A 22,228-nucleotide genomic window follows, 5' to 3' on the forward strand; every position below is an offset into this window, starting at 1 on the left:
TATATATTAATTAAATTAATTATAAAAGAGCTAATGTTTTTTTTTATTTCTGCAATTTATATTCTGTTATATTTTTCATATTAAATAATTCAACGACTTCAATAATAATAAAAAAAGTTATATATCAGTTAAATTAATTGTAGAGAATAATATAAGTGGAATGTTTCTCTGTTTTCTCCGAGAACAAACGCGTACGTAATAGTTTTCGGGGAATGTAGAAAGTTTGGTTTAATTGTCGGAACACAGCGACAAATGCGGAGGTGTGAGAAGGGTCCTGCCGCATCTAAAGTTAGCGGTGAACGGCGCCGGAAGTCCTGCCTCAGGACCAGGACTCAAGTCGAAAGTGGATCAGGCGACCCAGACGCCGGAGAACATCGCTCGCGAAACACGAAACTTCACCCTCAGAGCCCTGAAGCTGCAGTTAAACGTCACCCCTAACACCCTGAACCTCAGGTATTGGCGAAAGAAACGTCCAAGGCGGTAAGAGAGGCGCTACTGTAGCAAAACAAATATGGCCGCCGTGAATATACAACAGCAGTTTTAAGTGGAAAAATAAATTTTTTTAATGAAAAAGATGTCATTGCGGTTAGACACACTTTGTGATTATACAAAAACTCTGCCTTCATCAAGGAATATGATCGAAAGCCAGAATGTTATAAATTCCGGCATGATTATACATATATTGTACCCAGCTAACCATTTGCTTGGAAATTGTTAACAATCGGGAAACAAAATACGACCAAATATGGCTGCAAATCCAGGGCCTATTGTGTCCTCAAGTGCGCTCCAATTGCAATCAAAAGTTGAAAGTATATCCTAACATCAAGTTGGGTGCAACGCCAGAGCACATCTGTCACTAACAGTGCGACGACAGATTGGCAACAGACTGGGAACAGATTTGTCAATCGTAAATTGAGAACAGATTTGCGCCAAATACTCAGCAAATCGAAGAAAAATCCTAGATCTGAAGGATCTGCTGCATTTTTGGCATCAATCTGTTGTCAACATTTTCGACAGATCTGCTTGCTAGTCATTGCCACTTTGTCAATATAGTCTGCTAACAGATGTTGGGAAATATTTACTGAATTTATGCTTACAATATTTGTAATGACAAAATATGTTTCTTCTCTGCGGCCATTTTACAAACAAAAGTTGTTGCCTACATTTGCCTCCGCAGAAATGGTTAGCTGGGTATGTGCGGTGTAATTATAAAAAGTAAAAAAAAAATAGATTTATATTCCTTATGTCAACAAATAAGTGTCTTGACATCAGAGTCTCATTTGATCATTGAAACATTATTAATTAATTTTTCAAATAATAATAAAATATAATGTTAGATGTATATTCGCGGCGGCCATTTATGATAGTTCACGCGACCACCATTAGTGTCGCATTGAATTTTTAAGTCCCGATCCTCTCGCGGGAAAAAAATGTTTTTCTCATACGCGTTAAAAAAATATTCGACGTTTTTTTTCTTCAAGACTCACGTTCTCTCCTTTTCAGATTCCTCGCAGGACGAACGAAAAAGAGATCTCTGGCCGCGAACGCGGTCGCGACGGAGCAGAAAGCCAGCAAGGTTCTGGGTCTGGTGTTCTTCACCTTCGTGTTGTGCTGGGCGCCGTTCTTCCTGCTTAACATCTTCTTCGCCGCCTGTCCTACGTGTCCTGTTCCCGGTCACGTGGTGGACACGTTCCTCTGGCTGGGCTACGTGTCCTCGACAATCAACCCCATTATTTATACCATTTTCAATAGGACCTTTCGCGCCGCTTTCATTCGCTTGTTGAAGTGCAAATGCTCGAGGTATAAAATATTCTATTCATTTCTCTACACAAAGGACTTCAATGGTTTTGTAATACATTGTGGAGATTATTATTTTCATTTAACTTTTTTCATTTTATTATTTCCAACAAATTTTTTTAATTTCTGAAAAAAAAGAAGATATTAACTTGAAGAATCAGTGAACAACGACGAAAAAATAATTAATATAATTTGAAGAATTTATATGATTATTTTTATAACAATTTAGATTTAACTTTTTTTAACTGTATATGTATATTTTTTATTTTGTTCTATTTTTATTGATCTTTCTAACATTTTTTGAGTCAAATAATAATTTGGGAAATTTGATGTTTAATATTATTTTTATTACTAACCTGGTTTTCGTCACGATGCTTAATTACATTCTCAAGGAAAGCATAATTTTCATAAATTCTATATTTAATCCCACATCTCTCTCTCTCTCTAATTAAACTGTTTCGAAATATAAATGAAAAACTCTAATTGAAAATTATGCCCTTCTTGGGAATGTGATAAATTAAGCATCGTGATAAAAAAAATTACGTTAGAAATTAGAAAATAATATTAAATATAAATATTAAATATCACAAATTTTAATAATATTAAAATTCAGAAAATTGTTAATTTATTATTTTATTAAAATATATTAAAATTATAATAAGAAAAATAGAACAAAAAATATAATTAACTTGCGAAACCTGTCAAAAAAATTTGTTGAAAAAAACCTTCTTTTTATATAAATGTAAAATAAAAATATAATATAATTTAGGTCTGCGAGGCCTTCGAGATATCGTTTCGTCACGGAGAGCGGAAGAGGAGCAGTGGGTCTGTGCACGTCGGGCGCTCTTCCGCTGGCCATCAGCCTTCAGGGTACACCTTTATTAAGCCCGACGCCAAATCCGACACCAACACCGGCGTCAGAAAGCTCATTCGCGACGATGATGCATCGTACACCGAGTTCGCTCTATCGAGATACCTTCCTGGTTCACGAACCCGATCAGGGCGATCATTAACTCAGCCATTAATTAATTAACCCTTCTGTCAATGCGTAATTTGTCACCTTTTCGTCAATATATGGGTACCAAGCAAGTATTTTCGACACATTACGAAATCTTTTTTTTTTTTGTAACAACTGCTGGGCGTCAAATATTTATTTTTCCCGATATATTTTAATTGGGAGATTTCCAAATACGAAGATCCTTTGTATTTTGTGTCTATCAGAGAAAAATTCCGGCACATATTTAACGTTTAAAGTTGCTTTGAGTACCCGGATACCCGTTTATTGACAGGAAGATTAATTAATTAATTTTGCAATGGGAGATTATACTGCATAGCATGATTTTTCCAGCGAGAAGAGACGGTTTCGATTGAAAAAGAATCAATGAACAAATACATTTTTTATCTTATAAGTAAATAACATAAAATTGTTCCTCGAAGAAAGTATGTATGTATATATTTTAGTTTGCATTTTTGTTTCCTAATTGTAAATTTTTTTAGTCAACTAAAAAATCGTCCAATTAAAGAGTTACCAAGTGACTTTTCAAACTAACTAAAACCATTTAAAAGAGAAAGAAGAGAAAAAAAGTTTTCGCCAAGTTTATTGTTCATCAAGGAGAATCGCAGAATAGTTTTGTTGAATACTCGGCAGTTTTTTTAAACTCTTTAATGAATAAGTATTGTAGAAATCTCTCAACTTTAGGAATCTATGTATACGAAAGACAAAATAAAACAATACTACTATTTTAGTATGTTATATTTTATTGTACTATACCATACGTTATATATATTTTGTATTATACTTAATAATAAAATAAAAATGTATAGAACAATGAGCTATGCAAACTAAGCCGTTGAAATGTAAATTAAAACATGAAAGACAGGATTATTTAAAAAAAGCATGCTTTTATTTTACTAAACATAATAAATTCCACTAAATTTAATTAAATTACATATTTAAAAAGACTAAATTATTGTACATTTGAGAAAATTAACTAGTTTCTTTACTATAGTGGCAAGCTACTTTCTACAATTTTCTCCAATTTGTCTTTTATTTGCTTTTATATAGATATAATTAAAGTTTTCTTATATTTCTAATTACATTTGTATTTTTATTATATCTTTTTATTACATTTATTATATTTCTTGTATATTTTATTTATTTATCTTGTATATTTATTTTATTTTTATAATATATATCAAATGTCGAAGTGATATACATTGTGACACAATATTCCAACAAAATTATAAAAAATTTTCCACAAAAATTATCATTGAAAAACTTTTTTTTTCACAAACTTCTCATATGTAGCTGCATATCGAAATTACTTACACACACATTTAAAGTTAATGATATCCTCAAAAGTGATATCATTATAGCTGAAAATGGTGGTTATCATTTCCTCTGGTAAGCATGTTATAGTTTTTGCCATTGTGATAAAACAAATCACAAGAAAGTAATAAAAGTGAAAAATAATTGCATAACTAATTCTTGATTTTTAAAGCGCTTAAAATCTGCTAAGAAACAGCTCGAATATAGTACATATATATGTTTACCATTTTCAGATCATTTTGTAGTGTTACGTCCAGACTCAAGAAAGGAAGAGTCAGAGGAAGGACGTAACTACTGTTATTGTCGAGCGACGCCGAACGGTGTGTGTGTGTGTGTGTGTGTGTGTATGTGTGTGTGTGTGTGTGTGTGTGTGATTCGCGGGTGATACATAAGTACGGAGGTCTTCAATCGGGATAACGAGGGAGAGAGTAAATGTAGAAAGAAGTTAATATCCCGATTGGATATTACAATAAGAGTCTAATAATAATAATATGATTAATAATAATAGTAATTAATACTATACATGTGGATAGGTGTGTGAGAGAGCGATTCCGTCGGTTCCAGGCGTGCTTTACGGCAGCTCGCGACTTCCGGTTTTTAGTATATAATAATAATAATAATAATAATAATAATAATAATAATAATAACAATAATAATAATAATAATAACAATAATAATAAAAATAATAAAAATAATAATAATAATAATAACAATAATAATAATAATAATAACAATAATAATAACAATAATAATAATAATAACAATAATAACAATAATAATAATAATAATAATAATAATAATAACAATAATAACAATAATAATAACAATAATAATAATAACAACAATAATAATAATAACAATAACAATAATAATAATAACAATAATAATAACAATAACAACAATAATAATAATAATATTAATAATAATAATAGGTAGTGTGACTCAGTGGTAGAGCGCCAGACTCGTAACTCGCAGATCGCGGGTTCGAGTCCACTTATGTAGACATGAAATATTTTTTCGCGCTGCGCTCACCACTGAGGTCGGGGTTTATCTCGAGGAAAAAGGATAAAGATTGAAAAAAGTAGTAACCTATAATCCTCGAGAGGACACAGTAAAATTCCTTTAATCTTTATTAATAATAATAATAATATCGCCTTACGTCTCCGAAAGAAAAGAATCGTGGACGGGTAGGTCCTGCGGTCTCCACGCAACAGTAGGTGTATCCTTATGTTCTATGATATATCTTCAATCTGAAAATACATTATTTCATATAAAATTACATATAATTTGTAATCTTCTGAATAGATAACAATATTGCATAATTATTTTGGGGTGAAAAACACCCAGCATAATCATGTAATTTTACACAAGTATTTTTTAGTTAACGCAGCTATGGTTAAATTATAAAAAATATAATTCGTACATAGTTATTATCTCAGCAAAAACCACAAATTGATTCTTTATTACTACTTTATCATATATGAAAATGAGACTTACACTTATGAGATGTTATAATTACACAGCATTTCCCAATTGACTTTGAATATTTCATGAAATATTACATGATCCTGCATAAGTCGTCTATGTAACATTCTTATCGAAAAATACACCTAAAAAGAAAATTATACTTGAGTAAAGATTAAGTGTAAATAGAGCACTAATTACAAAACTAAAAAATGAGAGCTAGTACAATTCTCTCCGCCTATACATACAGCGTAACTCATTGATTCTTTGCAAATTTACAAAAATATTAACTCAAAATTAATAAAAATTATGTATGAGTAATTACCAATCATTTTGTTATTTATTGTTTTGACGGATGAATTTGATTTAGAAACCACATTCTTGTAATTCAATAGATAGTTGACAATACAATCGGGGTATTTCTTGCTCATTTTTATGTAAAAACATCGTTCATTTACTATATTATTCGCGATGCTGTGAACAATAAAAATATTATTATCTTTATTATTATACAATTTTTATAATAAAATTTTAATATATATGTGTATATAGGCTCTGTGAAGTTGGCACGGCTTTTTTCGATTTTCAAAAAAAACATATGAGTTCTAGTAGCACTTTTAAGAGTTCTAAAGTTCCTGATAGGTTTCGCAAATAGTTTTGTTAATTTGAGGTCAAAAAACGAATTTTTTAAAAATGTCGTGCTAACTTCCCGTAGCACGACACTTACGCAAAAAAAATTTTTTATTCGTGTATATCGATAGATTTCGACGAAATTTAGAGTTCCTGATAGATTTTAACAATAGTTCCGGCGAACTATGCATTCTACGAGTTAAAAAACAAAATTTAAACGATATTTATAAAAATTTTATCTTGTTGTGCTAATAGAAATATTCATTTCTCACGGCGCAGTTTGCGAGCTCTAGGATAGTTCTGACCTCCAAAATAATGTTCGACAATAGTTCTGTCGATTAACCATAATTAACTTAATTAATTAATAAGCTATTATAGCACGACATCGCGGAAGAGTGTCGTGCTGGTAGAAATATCTATTTCTCTGGGCGCATTTTACGAGTTCTAGGATAGTTCTGACCTCCAAAATAATTTTCGATAATAGTTCTGTTGATTAACAGTAATTAACTTGAATAATTAATAAGATAATTATAGCACGACACTTGAGCAAAAAGTGTCGTGCTAAGTATATATCGCAGTTCTAGGCGGGGTTTTGGCCAGTTCTCGTAGAGTTCTATGCTTTGCAATTATTTTTAAAAATAGTTCCGGCGATTAAACATTTTTTAATAATTTTTAAAATTTTTTAATGTCCGATTTCAGCACGACACTCGAGCAAAGGGTGTCGTGCTGAGTATATATCGCAGTTCTAGAGGGAGTTTTGGCTAGTTCTCGTAGAGTTCTATGCTCTGCAATTATTTTCAATAATAGTTCCGGCGAGTAAACATTTTTTAATAATTTTTAAAATTTTTTAATGTCCGATTTCAGCACGACACTCGAGCAAAGGGTGTCGTGCTGAGTATATATCGCAGTTCTAGAGGGAGTTTTGGCTAGTTCTCCTAGAGTTCTATGCTCTGCAATTATTTTCAATAATAGTTCCGGCGAGTAAACATTTTTTAATAATTTTTAAAATTTTTTAATGTCCGATTTCAGCACGACACTCGAGCAAAGGGTGTCGTGCTGAATATATATCGCAGTTCTAGGGGGAGTTTTGGCTAGTTCTCGTAGAGTTCTATGCTCTGCAATTATTTTTAAAAATAGTTCCGGCGGGTAAACATCTTTTAAAATGTACGAAACCAGCACAACATCGTGGAAAAGTGTCGTGCTGGTAGAAATACTTTGCTCGAGTGTCGTGCTGAAATCGGACATTAAAAAATTTTAAAAATTATTAAAAAATGTTTAATCGCCGGAACTATTTTTAAAAATAATTGCAGAGCATAGAACTCTACGAGAACTAGCCAAAACTCCCCCTAGAACTGCAATATATACTCAGCACGACACCCTTTGCTCGAGTGTCGTGCTGAAATTGGACATTAAAAAATTTTAAAAATTATTAAAAAATATTTACTCGCCGGAACTATTATTAAAATAATTGCAGAGCATAGATCTCTACGAGAACTAGCCAAAACTCCCCCTAGAACTGCGATATATACTCAGCACGACACCCTTTGCTCGAGTGTCGTGCTGAAATCGGACATTAAAAAATTTTAAAAATTATTAAAAAATGTTTAATCGCCGGAACCATTTTTAAAAATAATTGCAGAGCATAGAAATCTACGAGAACTAGCCAAAACTCTTCCTAGAACTGCGATATATACGCAGCACGACACCCTTCGCTCGAGTGTCGTGCTGAAATCGGACATTAAAAAATTTTAAAAATTATTAAAAAATGTTTAATCGCCGGAACTATTTTTAAAAATAATTGCAGAGCATAGAACTCTACGAGAACTAACCAAAACTCCCCCTAGAACAGCGATATATACTCAGCACGACACCCTTTGCTCGAGTGTCGTGCTGAAATCGGACATTAAAAAATTTTAAAAATTATTAAAAAATGTTTAATCGCCGGAACCATTTTTAAAAATAATTGCAGAGCATAGAAATCTACGAGAACTAGCCAAAACTCTTCCTAGAACTGCGATATATACGCAACACGACACCCTTCGCTCGTGTGTCGTGCTGAAATCGGACTTTAAAAAATTTTAAAAATTATTAAAAAATGTTTAATCGCCGGAACTATTTTTAAAAATAATTGCAGAGCACGACACCCTTCGCTCGAGTGTTGTGCTGAAATCGGACATTAAAAAATTTTAAAAATTATTAAAAAATGTTTAATCGCCGGAACTATTTTTAAAAATAATTGCAGAGCATAGAACTCTACGAGAACTAGCCATAACTCCCCCTAGAACAGCGATATATACTCAGCACGACACCCTTTGCTCGAGTGTCGTGCTGAAATCGGACATTAAAAAATTTTAAAAATTATTAAAAAATGTTTACTCGCCGGAACTATTATTGAAAATAATTGCAGAGCATAGAACTCTACGAGAACTAGCCAAAACTCCCTCTAGAACTGCGATATATACTCAGCACGACACCCTTTGCTCGAGTGTCGTGCTGAAATCGGACATTAAAAAATTTTTAAAATTATTAAAAAATGTTTACTCGCCGGAACTATTATTGAAAATAATTGCAGAGCATAGAACTCTACGAGAACTAGCCAAAACTCCCCCTAGAGCTGCGATAAATACTCAGCACGACACCCTTTGCTCGAGTGTCGTGCTGAAATCGGACATTAAAAAATTTTAAAAATTAGTTAAAAAATGTTTACTCGCCGGAACTATTATTGAAAATAATTGCAGAGCATAGAACTCTACGAGAACTAGCCAAAACTCCCCCTAGAGCTGCGATAAATACTCAGCACGACACCCTTTGCTCGAGTGTCGTGCTGAAATCGGACATTAAAAAATTTTAAAAATTATTAAAAAATGTTTAATCGCCGGAACTATTATTGAAAATAATTGCAGAGCATAGAACTCTACGAGAACTAGCCAAAACTCCCCCTAGAACTGCGATATATACTCAGCACGACACCCTTTGCTCGAGTGTCGTGCTGAAATCGGACATTAAAAAATTTTAAAAATTATTAAAAAATGTTTACTCGCCGGAACTATTATTGAAAATAATTGCAGAGCATAGAACTCTACGAGAACTAGCCAAAACTCCCCCTAGAGCTGCGATAAATACTCAGCACGACACCCTTTGCTCGAGTGTCGTGCTGAAATCGGACATTAAAAAATTTTAAAAATTATTAAAAAATGTTTACTCGCCGGAACTATTATTGAAAATAATTGCAGAGCATAGAACTCTACGAGAACTAGCCAAAACTCCCCCTAGAACTGCGATATATACTCAGCACGACACCCTTTGCTCGAGTGTCGTGCTGAAATCGGACATTAAAAAATTTTAAAAATTATTAAAAAATGTTTAATCGCCGGAACTATTTTTAAAAATAATTGTAGAGCATAGAACTCTACGAGAACTAGCCAAAACTCCCCCTAGAACAGCGATATATACTCAGCACGACACCCTTTGCTCGAGTGTCGTGCTGAAATCGGACATTAAAAAATTTTAAAAATTGTTAGAAAATGTTTACTCGCCGGAACTATTATTGAAAATAATTGCAGAGCATAGAACTCTACGAGAACTAGCCAAAACTCCCCCTAGAGCTGCGATAAATACTCAGCACGACACCCTTTGCTCGAGTGTCGTGCTGAAATCGGACATTAAAAAATTTTAAAAATTATTAAAAAATGTTTAATTGCCGGAACTATTTTTAAAAATAATTGCAGAGCATAAAACTCTACGAGAACTAGCCAAAACTCTTCCTAGAACTGCGATATATACTCAGCACGACACCCTTTGCTCGAGTGTCGTGTTGAAATCGGACATTAAAAAATTTTAAAATTATTAAAAAATGTTTAATCGCCGGAACTATTATTGAAAATAATTGCAAAGCATAGAACTCTACGAGAATTAGCCAAAACTCCTCCTAGAACTGCGACATATACTCAGCACGACACCCTTTGCTCGAGTGTCGTGCTGAAATCGGACATTAAAAAATTTTAAAAATTATTAAAAAATGTTTAATCGCCAGAACTATTTTTAAAAATAATTTCAGAGCATAGAACTTAACGAGAACTGGCCAAAACCCCACCTAGAACTGCGATATATACTTAGCACGACACCCTTTGCTCGAGTGTCGTGCTATAATTATCTTATTAATTATTTAAGTTAATTACTGTTAATCGACAGAACTATTATCGAAAATTATTTTGGAGGTCAGAACTATCCTAGAACTCGTAAAATGCGCCCAGAGAAATAGATATTTCTACCAGCACGACACTCTTCCGCGATGTCGTGCTATAATAGCTTATTAATTAATTAAGTTAATTATGGTTAATCGACAGAACTATTGTCGAACATTATTTTGGAGGTCAGAACTATCCTAGAGCTCGCAAACTGCGCCGTGAGAAATGAATATTTCTATTAGCACAACAAGATAAAATTTTTATAAATATCGTTTAAATTTTGTTTTTTAACTCGTAGAATGCATAGTTCGCCGGAACTATAGTTAAAATCTATCAGGAACTCTAAATCTCGTCGAAATCTATCGATATACACGAATAAAAATTTTTTTTGCATAAGTGTCGTGCTACGGGAAGTTAGCACGACATTTTTAAAAAATTCGTTTTTTGACCTCAAATTGACAGAACTATTTGCGAAACCTATCAGGAACTCTAGAACTCTTAAAAGTGCTACTAGAACTCATATGTTTTTTTTGAAAATCGAAAAAAGCCGTGCCAACTTTACAGAGCCTGTGTATATATATGTATATATATATGTATATGTGTATATGTATATATGTATATGTTTATGTGTATATGCATATGTGTATATGCATATGTGTATATGCATATGTGTATATGCATATGTGTATATGTATATGTATATATGTATATGTGTATATCTATATGTATACATGTATATGTGTATATCTATATGTGTATATGAATATGTGTATATGTATATGTGTATATGTATATGTGTATATGTATATGTGTATATGTATATGTGTATATGTATATGTGTATCATAAGAATAGACAAATTACCGAAACATGTTAAAATGTCAAATCTAATATATTTATACTTACTATTTTGATTTCCAAAATATGCAGTGCTTTAGGGAAAACCTTATTATATCGCAACGTAGACCAAGTCTCCTAGCTATGCTGCAAAATATTGCGAGTACAACGATTTTTTCTCCACGTTTATTTTCTAAAACCTACGCAAAATATTATAATACAGAATAAATTAATGATATTGAGAGATTATTAAAAACAACATAAAACAAATATACATATAAATGTATATGACCATAATTGATATAATTATAATATATTATAATCCGTAGTAATACTTACATAATCTATACACAAACAATCGAAGAGCTTGTTCCGATATAAGCATGGTCGAAAGTTTAATTTGCTAAATATATATTCCTGGAGTATATCCATAATCTGCGTACTTTCAACTTTATTCCAATGATTATCGATATTGTTGTTTTTCCAATAGGAAAAAGTTTCATCAGACGTGAAAAATATGGAATGGTCGGGATGCTTCTTTCTGAGACAATTCTGTACATCTTTTACGATTCTATCCAATGAAGCATTTACAGTTGAGTAACATACATCTTTTTGCACTTGAATAAATTGTGCCAGGAGAGTAACAGTTTTTTCCAAAAGCTGTTCTTTTTCAGGTCTTTCTAAAAGTCTATCCAACTAACTTTTAACTAATTATAGCTTTATATAGTGAGACTTATTTATATTGCAATACTTTTCCATTTGTTTGCGATTAAGTCCCCTAAAACAAATTTATGTATTAATGTATTAATTAATCAATAAGTACACTAATCTGTGAAAAATAATAATAATACTATAATATAAATACTCTATATAAAAACTCTACCGTGGAGGTTGTATTAAAAAGTTTCTGGTCTCATCAGCGTAGAAAGAAAATTCCATACGCTTATTTCCAGACGTTGCACGAACAGATGCCTCGAAATACCAATTCAATGATTTTTTAATTGTTTTATATACAATATGCCTTTTCTTTTGAAGTCTATGGCTCTGATTTTGTGTGTTATGTTTCCTTCATGACGTTTTTTATATTGTTTATCCTTAAGGTCACATGCTTTCTTCGCAGTAGGCTATCTGAAATACGAATAAAATATATTAATAAATATTTTTAATTATGCTAAGAAATATTGTTGCATGAGAAATTTTTCAAATTGTTTAATTTTTTGAAATATGCAATATTCACGATATGAGATAAAATATTACTTTTTTTATTTTAATGCAAAATATATCGAATATTCTGTCTAATCTTAATTAAATTTATATCAGATCAATAATCTGCACAAATTAATACACAATTTACACTTGGCTTAGTAGCTTTGATTTTATATGTATCTTTGGGCAGACATACAAATATATTTTATATATATTTCAAAATTTTATTTTCAATCTTTAATTTTGTCTATGTAGCTGATTGAAGTTTGGAACATTCCTGGAGCGATTATTTTAAACGCATAAAATTAACAAAACACAATAAATATACTTAAAATAATACAATATAAAACATAATATTACGATACACCCTGCGGAAGACACCCTTACACCTGAAAAACTACCCTTCATATCATTAAAAAAATTTTAGTTTCACCAAAAATGAATTTTCCCATTTCTCCTAACACACAAACGTACTCCTAAATGCCTCGTACAAAATACGGGCAGGAGCGGTCCCAAAAACCCTTCGAAAGATATCCTTATAGTCGAAAAACTACCCATTACATTATTAAAAAATTCTAGTTTCGCCAAAAATAAATTCTCCCATTTCTCCTTGCACACAAAGTTACTCTTGAGCGCCTCGTACAAAATAAAGACGGGAGCGGTCCCAAAATCTTTCGGAAGACACTTTTATAATCGAACCAGTTACACGAGCAGATAAAGCACAATAAACTAAACAGAAAATTTACAATGATTCTTGAGTTATTTAATAAATTATAAAATTAATTTAAACAAGATTACATTTAGATTTATCTTTATGTTTTCAAATTAATTATTAAACAATAAAAAAATAATTTAAAAATAAAAATATAATGAAACATCATATTTACTAAATTTAACATAATTAAACATAATATAAATGTAATGCGTCAAATTTTTTTAATTTTATATTTTATTGTACTATACATAACATATGCATATTGCATATGTTATATACATATTCTATTAATCTTAATAATAAAATAAATATGCATAGAACAATGAATTATAAAAAGTGAGGCGTTGAAATGTAAATTTAAAACATAAAAAGAGGACTATTTTCAAAAGCACATTTTTAATTACTATTGTGGGAGTTTTTAGAACATGAATAATTTAAATTAGAATAAAATAGAACAAAATAAAGAGCTCGTCAGGATGTATTTGATATATGGATACAGTTTATATAAGTGCTTACAATACTCGATATTAACCCGAGGCAGGTAGGTCAACTCAAAAATATAAACACATGTGTCTCGGTCGATGGATCTAATACGACTCTCTCGCTTGATTTCCATGCTGTCGCGAAACGGAATCATTCGATGATCATGCGCAAAGTGATCTCACGCATCACGGTTAGGACACGTGCCCAAAATAATATGAAACATATATAATCGCCTACACTATAAACAAAATAAATTCTACTAAATTTAATTAAAATATTTTTAAAAAATAAATTGAGCAATTGAGAACATTAATTTGTAGATTTACTGGTGGCTCCCTACTTTCCACTTTATCCAATCTTTCTTTTACCTATTTTTATATAAATATAACTAATTTTTTTGTTTTATTATATTTACAGAATAATTAATAATAAAGATGCACTATGATTAGATTCTATAAAATGCAAAGATATTTTAGGTCTGTTTGTTTTTGACTACACTGGCTCTACTAGTTACATGTTATATTTACTTTATAATATATAATTTAAGTTTATTATGTAATAATCAAAATAAGCTTTAAAATATAATACATGCAATAAAAGTTACATATATTTATAAATATTTCACAATGTAAACCATTAATTTTATGTAGAACTAATATAAATTCAATTAAAACGTAAATAAAAAGGGAAAGATAAAAACAAAATAAAATGCTGTTTTATATGATACACAAAGAGGGAAATTTCATATAATTAACACACATTATTTTCTATAAATACATGTACAAAAAATTCAAAACTTATACAAGTGACACACATTTTATTATTATCGGTAAGAACTATACAATATATTTGTTACTTGTTAATGTTACAATTACAACAGATATCCGAAAACAATTCACATTGCGTAGAAAAATAGGAAATAGTAATTAACTATATAAACATATAGAATGTAACATACGTATTTACATATCGATTACATTTGATTATTATTTTGGCCGAACTAACTGTAGATTAATCATTAAAATGATCATATGTTATGATTATTTTAACAGCATATTGTACGTCTTTATTTATCTGCTCTCATATTTGATGTGGAATGAGCAGAAAACAGTAAAACCTTTTTACATTAATTGATTTTTTGTCGATAAATAATTAAATAAATTTTTATAAATTAAATTACACTGAACAAATCTATGTACTTTTACATGGAAAATACTTGATCAGAACTGGAATAAATATTTAATTATCACTCAATATTATTTCAAAAATTTTTTAAGTAAAAATACTTATTAATTTAAAAATACTTATTAATTGGTAATTTAAAATATGGTAATTTAAACTATGGTAATTTAAAATATGGTATTTTAAAATATGGTAAAATTACTGTTGTTGCACAACGAGTGTTTTGTAACTTGTAATTTTTATATTTTTATTTTAATAGAACTTCACTTTGTAAGTAGTTATTCATTTTAATTATAACTTTTATAGAATTATGTAAGATTTTTATGTAACCAACATTCTGTAATAATCTCGTATCTAGTTATACGAGTCTTCACGCTGAAAATATATTATTTATATAAAATAACATATATTCAATATGAATGTCAATAAAATACTTAACATGATCATGTAATTTCGCACAAGCATTTCTCAGTTAACGGCTACAATTGGATTATAAAAAATATAATTTGTGCATAATTATTATCTAAAAAAACCACAAATTGGTTCTTTTTTACATTTTTATCATATATAAATATAGAACTTACATGTAATGACGTATAATTAAGCAGCATATCCCACTTTACTCTGACTAATATACCTATATCATATATTACAAGTCCCTTTATTAACTGCCTATTTAACATTCTTATTAATAAAAATATCTAAAAAAAAGATTAAACTTGAACAAAGATATAATATAATATAATAATTTCTCTGTTTATACATAAAGCATAATTCATTGATTCTTCGGAAATTTTCAAGAATATTAATAACGCAAAATTAATAAAAATTATATATGAATAATTACCAACCCTTTTGGTACTCTTTAGTGTGTAGATTGGTGGTCTAGAAACCAAACACTTGGAATACGATGAAATGTCGACAAGACAATTGGGGTATTCCTTGCGTAGTATGTAAAAACATCGTTCATTAACTATATCATTCGTGATGCTGTTGTAACCAACAAAAATATTTTTATTTTTATCATTACACAATTTTTATAATAAAATTTATATGTATATGTGTGCATAATGGAAATAGAAAAATCGCCGAAATATAATATTATGCTAAAAAAAAATGACGAATCTAATATATCTATACTTACTATTTTGATTTCCAAAATATACAGAAAAGATTGGGTATATCAACATCGGACATATCACGATATTGGACATCGCAACGTAGACCAAGTCTCTTAGCCACGAACTGATATATCATATATACAATGATATCACTTCCATATTTATTTTCTAAAACCTACGCCAAATATTTCAATACAGTATAAATTAATGAGATTAGGAAAGAATTTAAGAAAAAAATGTTTCAAACAAAAGTTGTTTGATTAGAAGGGAGATAAAAAATGGCGCCTTTAGTTTGACCTTGGATTATCTTTTGAAGGTCACGTGAAGGTCATCTTCAATTTTTTAAATGGAAGTATTTACTTTTTATTACATATATCTTTGTAGCTTTTTTCGAGAGCTTTCCAAAACGTTTATAATAAAATATTTTTCTCATAAGTACTTTTTTCGTTATTAAGGTTTGAATTGGATAACATTTCGACATAAAATCTAAAATATCTTGTAAAATATTTAGTTTTTGATAATCTTACCTGAATACATTTATGTATGGAATTGAACCAAACAACTTTTGTTTGAAACAATTTTTTTTTTAAATGCTTTCCCAAAGAGATAACTTTGTGAATACCTTAAAATGGGATACTCTGTATATGTACATAACATAATTGATATAAGTATAATATATTATAATTCGTGGTAACTTACATAATCTATACACAAATAATCGAAGTCATTGTACCCGCATAACCGTGGTCGAAAGTTTAATTTGCCAAATATATATTCCTGGAGTATATCCATAATCTGCGTACTTTCTACTTCATTCCAATGATTATCATCGATATTGTGGTATTTCCAATAGGAAAAAAATTCATCAGACGTCGACAATATCGAATGGTAAGGATGCTTCTTTTTGAGACAATTCAGTACCTCGTCTGCGATTCTATCCAATGATGCACTTATGCTCGAATAATATACATATTTTGGCATTTGAACATATTGTGCCAAAAGAATAACAGTTTTTTCCAAAAACTGTTCTTTTTCAGGTTTTAACATAAGTTTAGTCAACTCATTTTTAATCAAACGTAGCTTCATATAGTGAGACTTATTTATTTCACAATAATTTACTAATAGATAGCAATTAAGTCCCCTAAAACAACTTTATGTATTAATATATTAATTATAACCAATAAGTACATTAATATGTTAAAGTTAATAATAGCAGTATAATATAGATATATAAAAACTCTACCGTGGAAATTGTGTTAATAAATATCTGATTTCGTCGACGTAGAATGAAAATTCCATACGTTTTTCAGACGTAACAGATGTTTGCTGAGAATACCACTCCAAACGTTCATTCAACTTATTATTGAACCTTATTAATAATCTATTATTTAAAATATGGTAACTCATTTTAGTTGATTTAATATCATATAATACTTCAAACAATACTCGAGACAAGTAATTTTTGAATCGATTCATATAATATATGCCTTTTTTTTGAAAGTTTGTACTTTCTTTCTGCTGTTTTTCAAGATTATATTCTTTTCTTGCAGTAGGCCATCTGAAAATACAAATAGAATATACCTGAATAAATATTTTTAACTATGCTAAGAAATATTGTTGCGTTTGAAATTTTTCAAATTGTTTAATTTTTTGAAATATACAATATTCACGATATGAGATAAAGTGTTACTTTTTTATTTTAATGCAAAATATATCGAATATTATGTCTAATTTTAATTAAATTTATATCAGATCAATAATCTGCACAAATTAATACACAATTTATACTTGGCTTAGCAGCTTTGATTTTATATGTATTTTAGGGCAGATAGATAAATATATTTTAAATATATTTTAAAATTTTATTTTCAATCTTTAATTTTGTCTGGCTATGTATGCATATTTAAACATTATTGTGTGTGTATTTGTGTAAAGTGTCTTTATAAATAATATTTTTGCTTTTTAAAAAATTTTGGCAAGGATATATTACATCTAAAGTTGAATTTTTTATGCAGTATATTTTATAATTTTACTCCCTTTTGTAAAAAAGAAATAGAAAATATCATTTCTGTTCGTATTCTGTCTTTAATTTTGAGTAAATAAGATACATATAAAGTGTGCCTCGGAAGACTTGTACCAACGCACACGAGCAGGTAAAGCACAATAAACTCAACAGAAAATTCACAACGATTATTAAGTTATTGATTAAAAAATCTAAGCGAATGAACAGGTTGAAAGCGATAGATGGGAATTGATAAGCGTTTTGGATGTCTTACAATTAGTTGTTTATGTCACTTACAATAAAATAACAGATTGTGTCTTTCACCGATTTTAATGAGCTGTGGAATATGTTGTAGAACATTGAGAAACCCATTCAGAAGAAATTGATTAAACTGTTTTAAAGAAAATTAAAAAAAACATGAAACTTTTATACAAAACATATTATTATATTTTGTATTACACGTGCAGGCAAAGTGGCACTTTGTGTGCGTGTTTTCTGTGCGGAAAGCGGCCGTTTTTTTACGCCGCCATCTAGCGGCGACGCAGTGAGTGAATAAGCCGCATTCAAAACCATTATCTACGGCTGAGCTGCGTTCAAAATCATTGTCCACGGCTTCAGCCGCATGTACATATATATATTCTATTAATCTCAATAATAAAATAAATATGCATAGAACAATGAACTATAGAAACAAAGGCGTAGAACTGTAAATTTAAAACATAAAAGAGAGGATTATATTCAAAAGTACCCCAGATAACACAAGACGTCTTATGGACGTTCACTTTATATCCATTTTACGTATGTACGTCCATGAACATGAAATAAACGTCCATTGTATATCCGATTTCGGACATCTATCAGTGACTAATATTTGAACGTCCACAGGATGTCCACCAAATTCTCTTACAGCACGAAATATTGCTAAAATATTGCATAAATATTTCATTTTATTGTGTCATTATAAATATTGAAGCAACATTGTGCAAATATTATAAATTTAATATTTCATTAGAGACATTGCAAAATATACTATGCAATATTATCTTGTAATAGTTCCTTCATTTGCCGCTATGCGCTGTCCATCTCGCTATTAAATTTAGTTAAGAGAATTATAAAGCGCATGCAAAAAGCTATTACAGTTAAATATGTTATAATTATTTTCATCAGTTTAACTTTTCTGATACAATCCCAACACAAGGAATTTAGATATTAAATTAATTAAAGAAATTGAACAAATAAATATTCGGATAAATAAAATGCAAAAATAAGAAATATTCTGCAATATTTTATGAACCGTATAAAAATAAATTAATTTTGTATTTCAAATTTATTATTGCTTATAAATTTCTTTTTTATGAATTTTAAATGTCATTTTCTACGATATACACATGTATAATAAAGAATCAAAATATGTCCATTAAAGATTTAAAATTTATTCGTAAAAGATCCAAAATTCGTCTATTTGATCCATAATTCATTCATTTAAGATTCAAAATTTGTTTATTAGATCCATAGTTCATCCATTTTAGATCCATAGTATATCCATTTACATCCAGTAAAAGACGCCGTATGGATGTACAATGGAGTTGCAAACGGACATCCGATGGACGTACACTATGTCCAGCATGTACGTTCGTCGTACGTACATATAGGACGTACTTGTGCTTACGTTTTTAATTATTAAACAAAATAAATTCTACTAAATTTAATTAAAATATTGAAAAAGAATAAATTAAGGAATTTAGAAAATTAATTTGTATGTTTGCTCGTAGCACGCTACTTTCCACTTTGTTTCATCTCTTTTTTACACAATAAAAAAAATTGTGTTAAATTTAACACATTTCACATGTCCCAATTTATCCACTCTAATTTTAATGTTAATTTAACAGAAAACAATTATGTAATTAAATAACACACGTAATATGTGAAAAAATAACACAAAAAAATATAATATAAGCAAAAATTCGTACATTTTTATTTAATTGTGTTGTTTTAACACTTAAAAATAGTGAATATTAACTCAACAGACAAATGTCAAAATAACATAACGACAATATGTTATATTAACATAAGAGTATGTTAAAATTTTAACACAAAAATTTCTACACAAGATAATTTCAACAGAAATACAAAATGTTTTTTACCGTGTACTTATTTTTATATAAATGTAATTAAATTTTTTGTTTTATTATATATTCTTTATTATAATTATTATATTTTTTATACTTTTTGTTTATCTTATTTTTATAATATATTTATTATATACCAAAGTGATATACATTGTTGAAACATTATTGAAACAGAGTTATAAAAAACTTTTTTTATAAGACTTATAAAAGAGTTATTAAGACTTCAAAGTTACAGTACCGCTGGCATTCGCATCCACGTAAAGGTTGCCCATTCGGATTTGCACTTCTTTTCTATTTGTATTTTTTAATTTTTAATTTTTTTTGTATTTTTTTAAATTAAAAATAATTCTTTTGTATTAAAAAAATGTTTTCCGTTGCTTAAAACCGCGCAAAAGTTTCTTAGCCGAATTTACAAATAAGAAAAGATGTGTAAATCCAATTGGGTAACCTCCACGTGGTACACTTTTATTACCATATATACCAAAGTGATATACATTGTGACACATTATTGAAACAAAATTAGAAACAAACTTACAAAAATAATTACCTTTTAATACACTTTCTTTCCACAAGCTTTCCATGGATAGCTGCATATTGAAATAGCTGGCACACACATCTAAAGTTAATGACATCTTCAACAGTGATAACGTTATAGCTGAGAATAATGTCTATCACTTCAATTGGTAAGTCCATTATTGTTGCCATTATGAACGTAACAAATTGCAAGAAGATAATATATATGAAAATGTGATTGCAATTTATTATTCGCGTAATTAATTCTTGATATTTCGAAGCACACAAAATCTACTAAGGTACTTCTCGCATACATGTGCTTGCTAGTTTCAAAGAATACGTGTACAGGGTACCTATTATGGTTATTTGGGTGAGTTTGCTCACGAGATGAAAATCACAAAAGTGAGAGATTCACTAGATTTTGACCAATAGAAGCGTAGACAACCTAGTGAATTTCTCACTTTTGTGATTTTCACCTCGTGAGCAAACTCACCCAAAGAACCGTAATAAAGTACCCAGGTTTTATAGAACTGTTTCTTATACTCTGGTTTTTTCGTAAAATATTTGCCTAAAAGTCTAGTGTTCTTTCCTTAGTGCATATAGAAATGGAAGGGGAATGGCATTACTTTTCGGAAAACAAAAATGTCCCTAAGATCTGTATAAGAGAGAAAGATATATATTCTTATTCGTCTTCTATGCATCTGCGCATAAAAGACGTATAAACGGTAATTTAAAATATGGTACTATAAAATATGCTAAAACAAAACAGGCGCTGAAAAAAATGGAATGACAGCTTCAAATTTCTTATTTAAAATAAATAGGTATAGTAACAACTGCATAGCAATAACAGTTGCTTGGAAACAAGACATGCGCATAGACGATAAATATAAGAATCTTTCTCGCATAGATGGCAGGGTATCGATTCTATAACTTTTTCTAAAGTAAAAACGTGAAAAGTAAAAAATTTCCACCAATCACGTATTGGTTTTAAAATAAAATCGATGTGCGATTTGCGAAAATTTTTCACTTTTCATATTTTACTTTAGAAAAAGTTACAGAATCGATATCCAGAATACTGCTATTTTCCCTCCATATCTATATGCTCTCAGGTTCTTCCCCATTACAAGATCCTACGAGAACTTGTCGCGTTATGCACAAAAAACGAAATTCAGAATAGACAAGGATTTCTATTCTAGCTATTTTCAGAGAGTGTACAGTTATGTCGACACTACAGAAATGTTTTCTACACCCTGGCTGCCCCTTTTGTAGATGAAAGTCTTGTGTTCCTCCCCACCATAAAATCCTAGAAGGACCAGTCGTCATGCGCAGAAAACGAAATTTCAGAATGGACAAGAATTTCCATTCTATCTGTGCGCCTTTGAAATGGAAAACAATAGAGTATTACAGAATATCAGTAAGGTCCACTATATGATTAGAATCTAAAATGCAAAAATATTTTAGGTCTGTTTGTTTTGGCTACACTACTGGCTACGCTAGATCAGAGGTTGTCTTTTTTGCTCGACATTGGAAAGAAAAAGATAATCTCCCCAGCCAGAAATGATATAGTTCAATCGACGTTGAATCGATGTCGAATCGATATCGATTCGACGTCTTTTCGATCGATCATTTCTGAC

The 22,228-nt window shown here is 29.8% G+C and overlaps 2 protein-coding genes across 8 annotated transcripts in view; one reads left to right on the forward strand and one right to left on the reverse strand.

The window, feature by feature from the left end:
* Window positions 1-3,542, forward strand: part of 5-HT2A (5-hydroxytryptamine receptor 2A) — a 29,385-nt gene extending 25,843 nt beyond the window's left edge. For all 4 annotated transcript variants that reach the window (XM_029310721.2, XM_029310723.2, XM_029310722.2 and 1 more), the window contains 3 exons: window positions 247-453; window positions 1,504-1,800; window positions 2,567-3,542. In XM_029310721.2, coding sequence (XP_029166554.1) covers window positions 247-453; window positions 1,504-1,800; window positions 2,567-2,810 — 748 coding nt within the window. In that variant the 3' untranslated portion in view covers window positions 2,811-3,542. The remainder of the gene's footprint in view (window positions 1-246; window positions 454-1,503; window positions 1,801-2,566) is intronic.
* Window positions 3,543-5,212: 1,670 nt separating this feature from the next.
* LOC114937302 (uncharacterized) lies at window positions 5,213-20,959 on the reverse strand. Of its 4 annotated transcripts, XM_085480556.1 has the most exons (13): window positions 20,629-20,685; window positions 18,250-18,343; window positions 17,194-17,508; window positions 16,650-17,100; window positions 15,974-16,125; window positions 15,681-15,819; window positions 15,414-15,530; window positions 12,127-12,371; window positions 11,583-12,021; window positions 11,313-11,443; window positions 5,916-6,064; window positions 5,624-5,736; window positions 5,213-5,376 (listed from the first exon to the last, which is right to left on the reverse strand). In XM_085480556.1, exons 3-8 carry the CDS (start codon window positions 17,424-17,426, stop codon window positions 12,345-12,347), a joined length of 1,119 nt encoding a protein of 372 aa, XP_085336682.1. In that variant the 5' UTR covers window positions 17,427-17,508; window positions 18,250-18,343; window positions 20,629-20,685; the 3' UTR covers window positions 5,213-5,376; window positions 5,624-5,736; window positions 5,916-6,064; window positions 11,313-11,443; window positions 11,583-12,021; window positions 12,127-12,344. The 4 variants fall into 4 exon arrangements, with proteins under 4 accessions (XP_085336682.1, XP_085336681.1, XP_085336679.1 ...); XM_085480555.1 differs by lacking the exon at window positions 18,250-18,343 and having other exon boundaries at window positions 16,650-17,091; window positions 20,629-20,959; XM_085480553.1 differs by lacking the exon at window positions 18,250-18,343 and having other exon boundaries at window positions 20,629-20,959.
* Between the last annotated feature and the right edge of the window lie 1,269 nt (window positions 20,960-22,228).

The sequence above is a fragment of the Nylanderia fulva genome, unplaced genomic scaffold (assembly GCF_048542155.1).
Source record: "Nylanderia fulva isolate GAGA-0341 unplaced genomic scaffold, ASM4854215v1 Scaffold15, whole genome shotgun sequence".
Classification (NCBI taxonomy): Eukaryota; Metazoa; Arthropoda; class Insecta; order Hymenoptera; family Formicidae; genus Nylanderia; species Nylanderia fulva.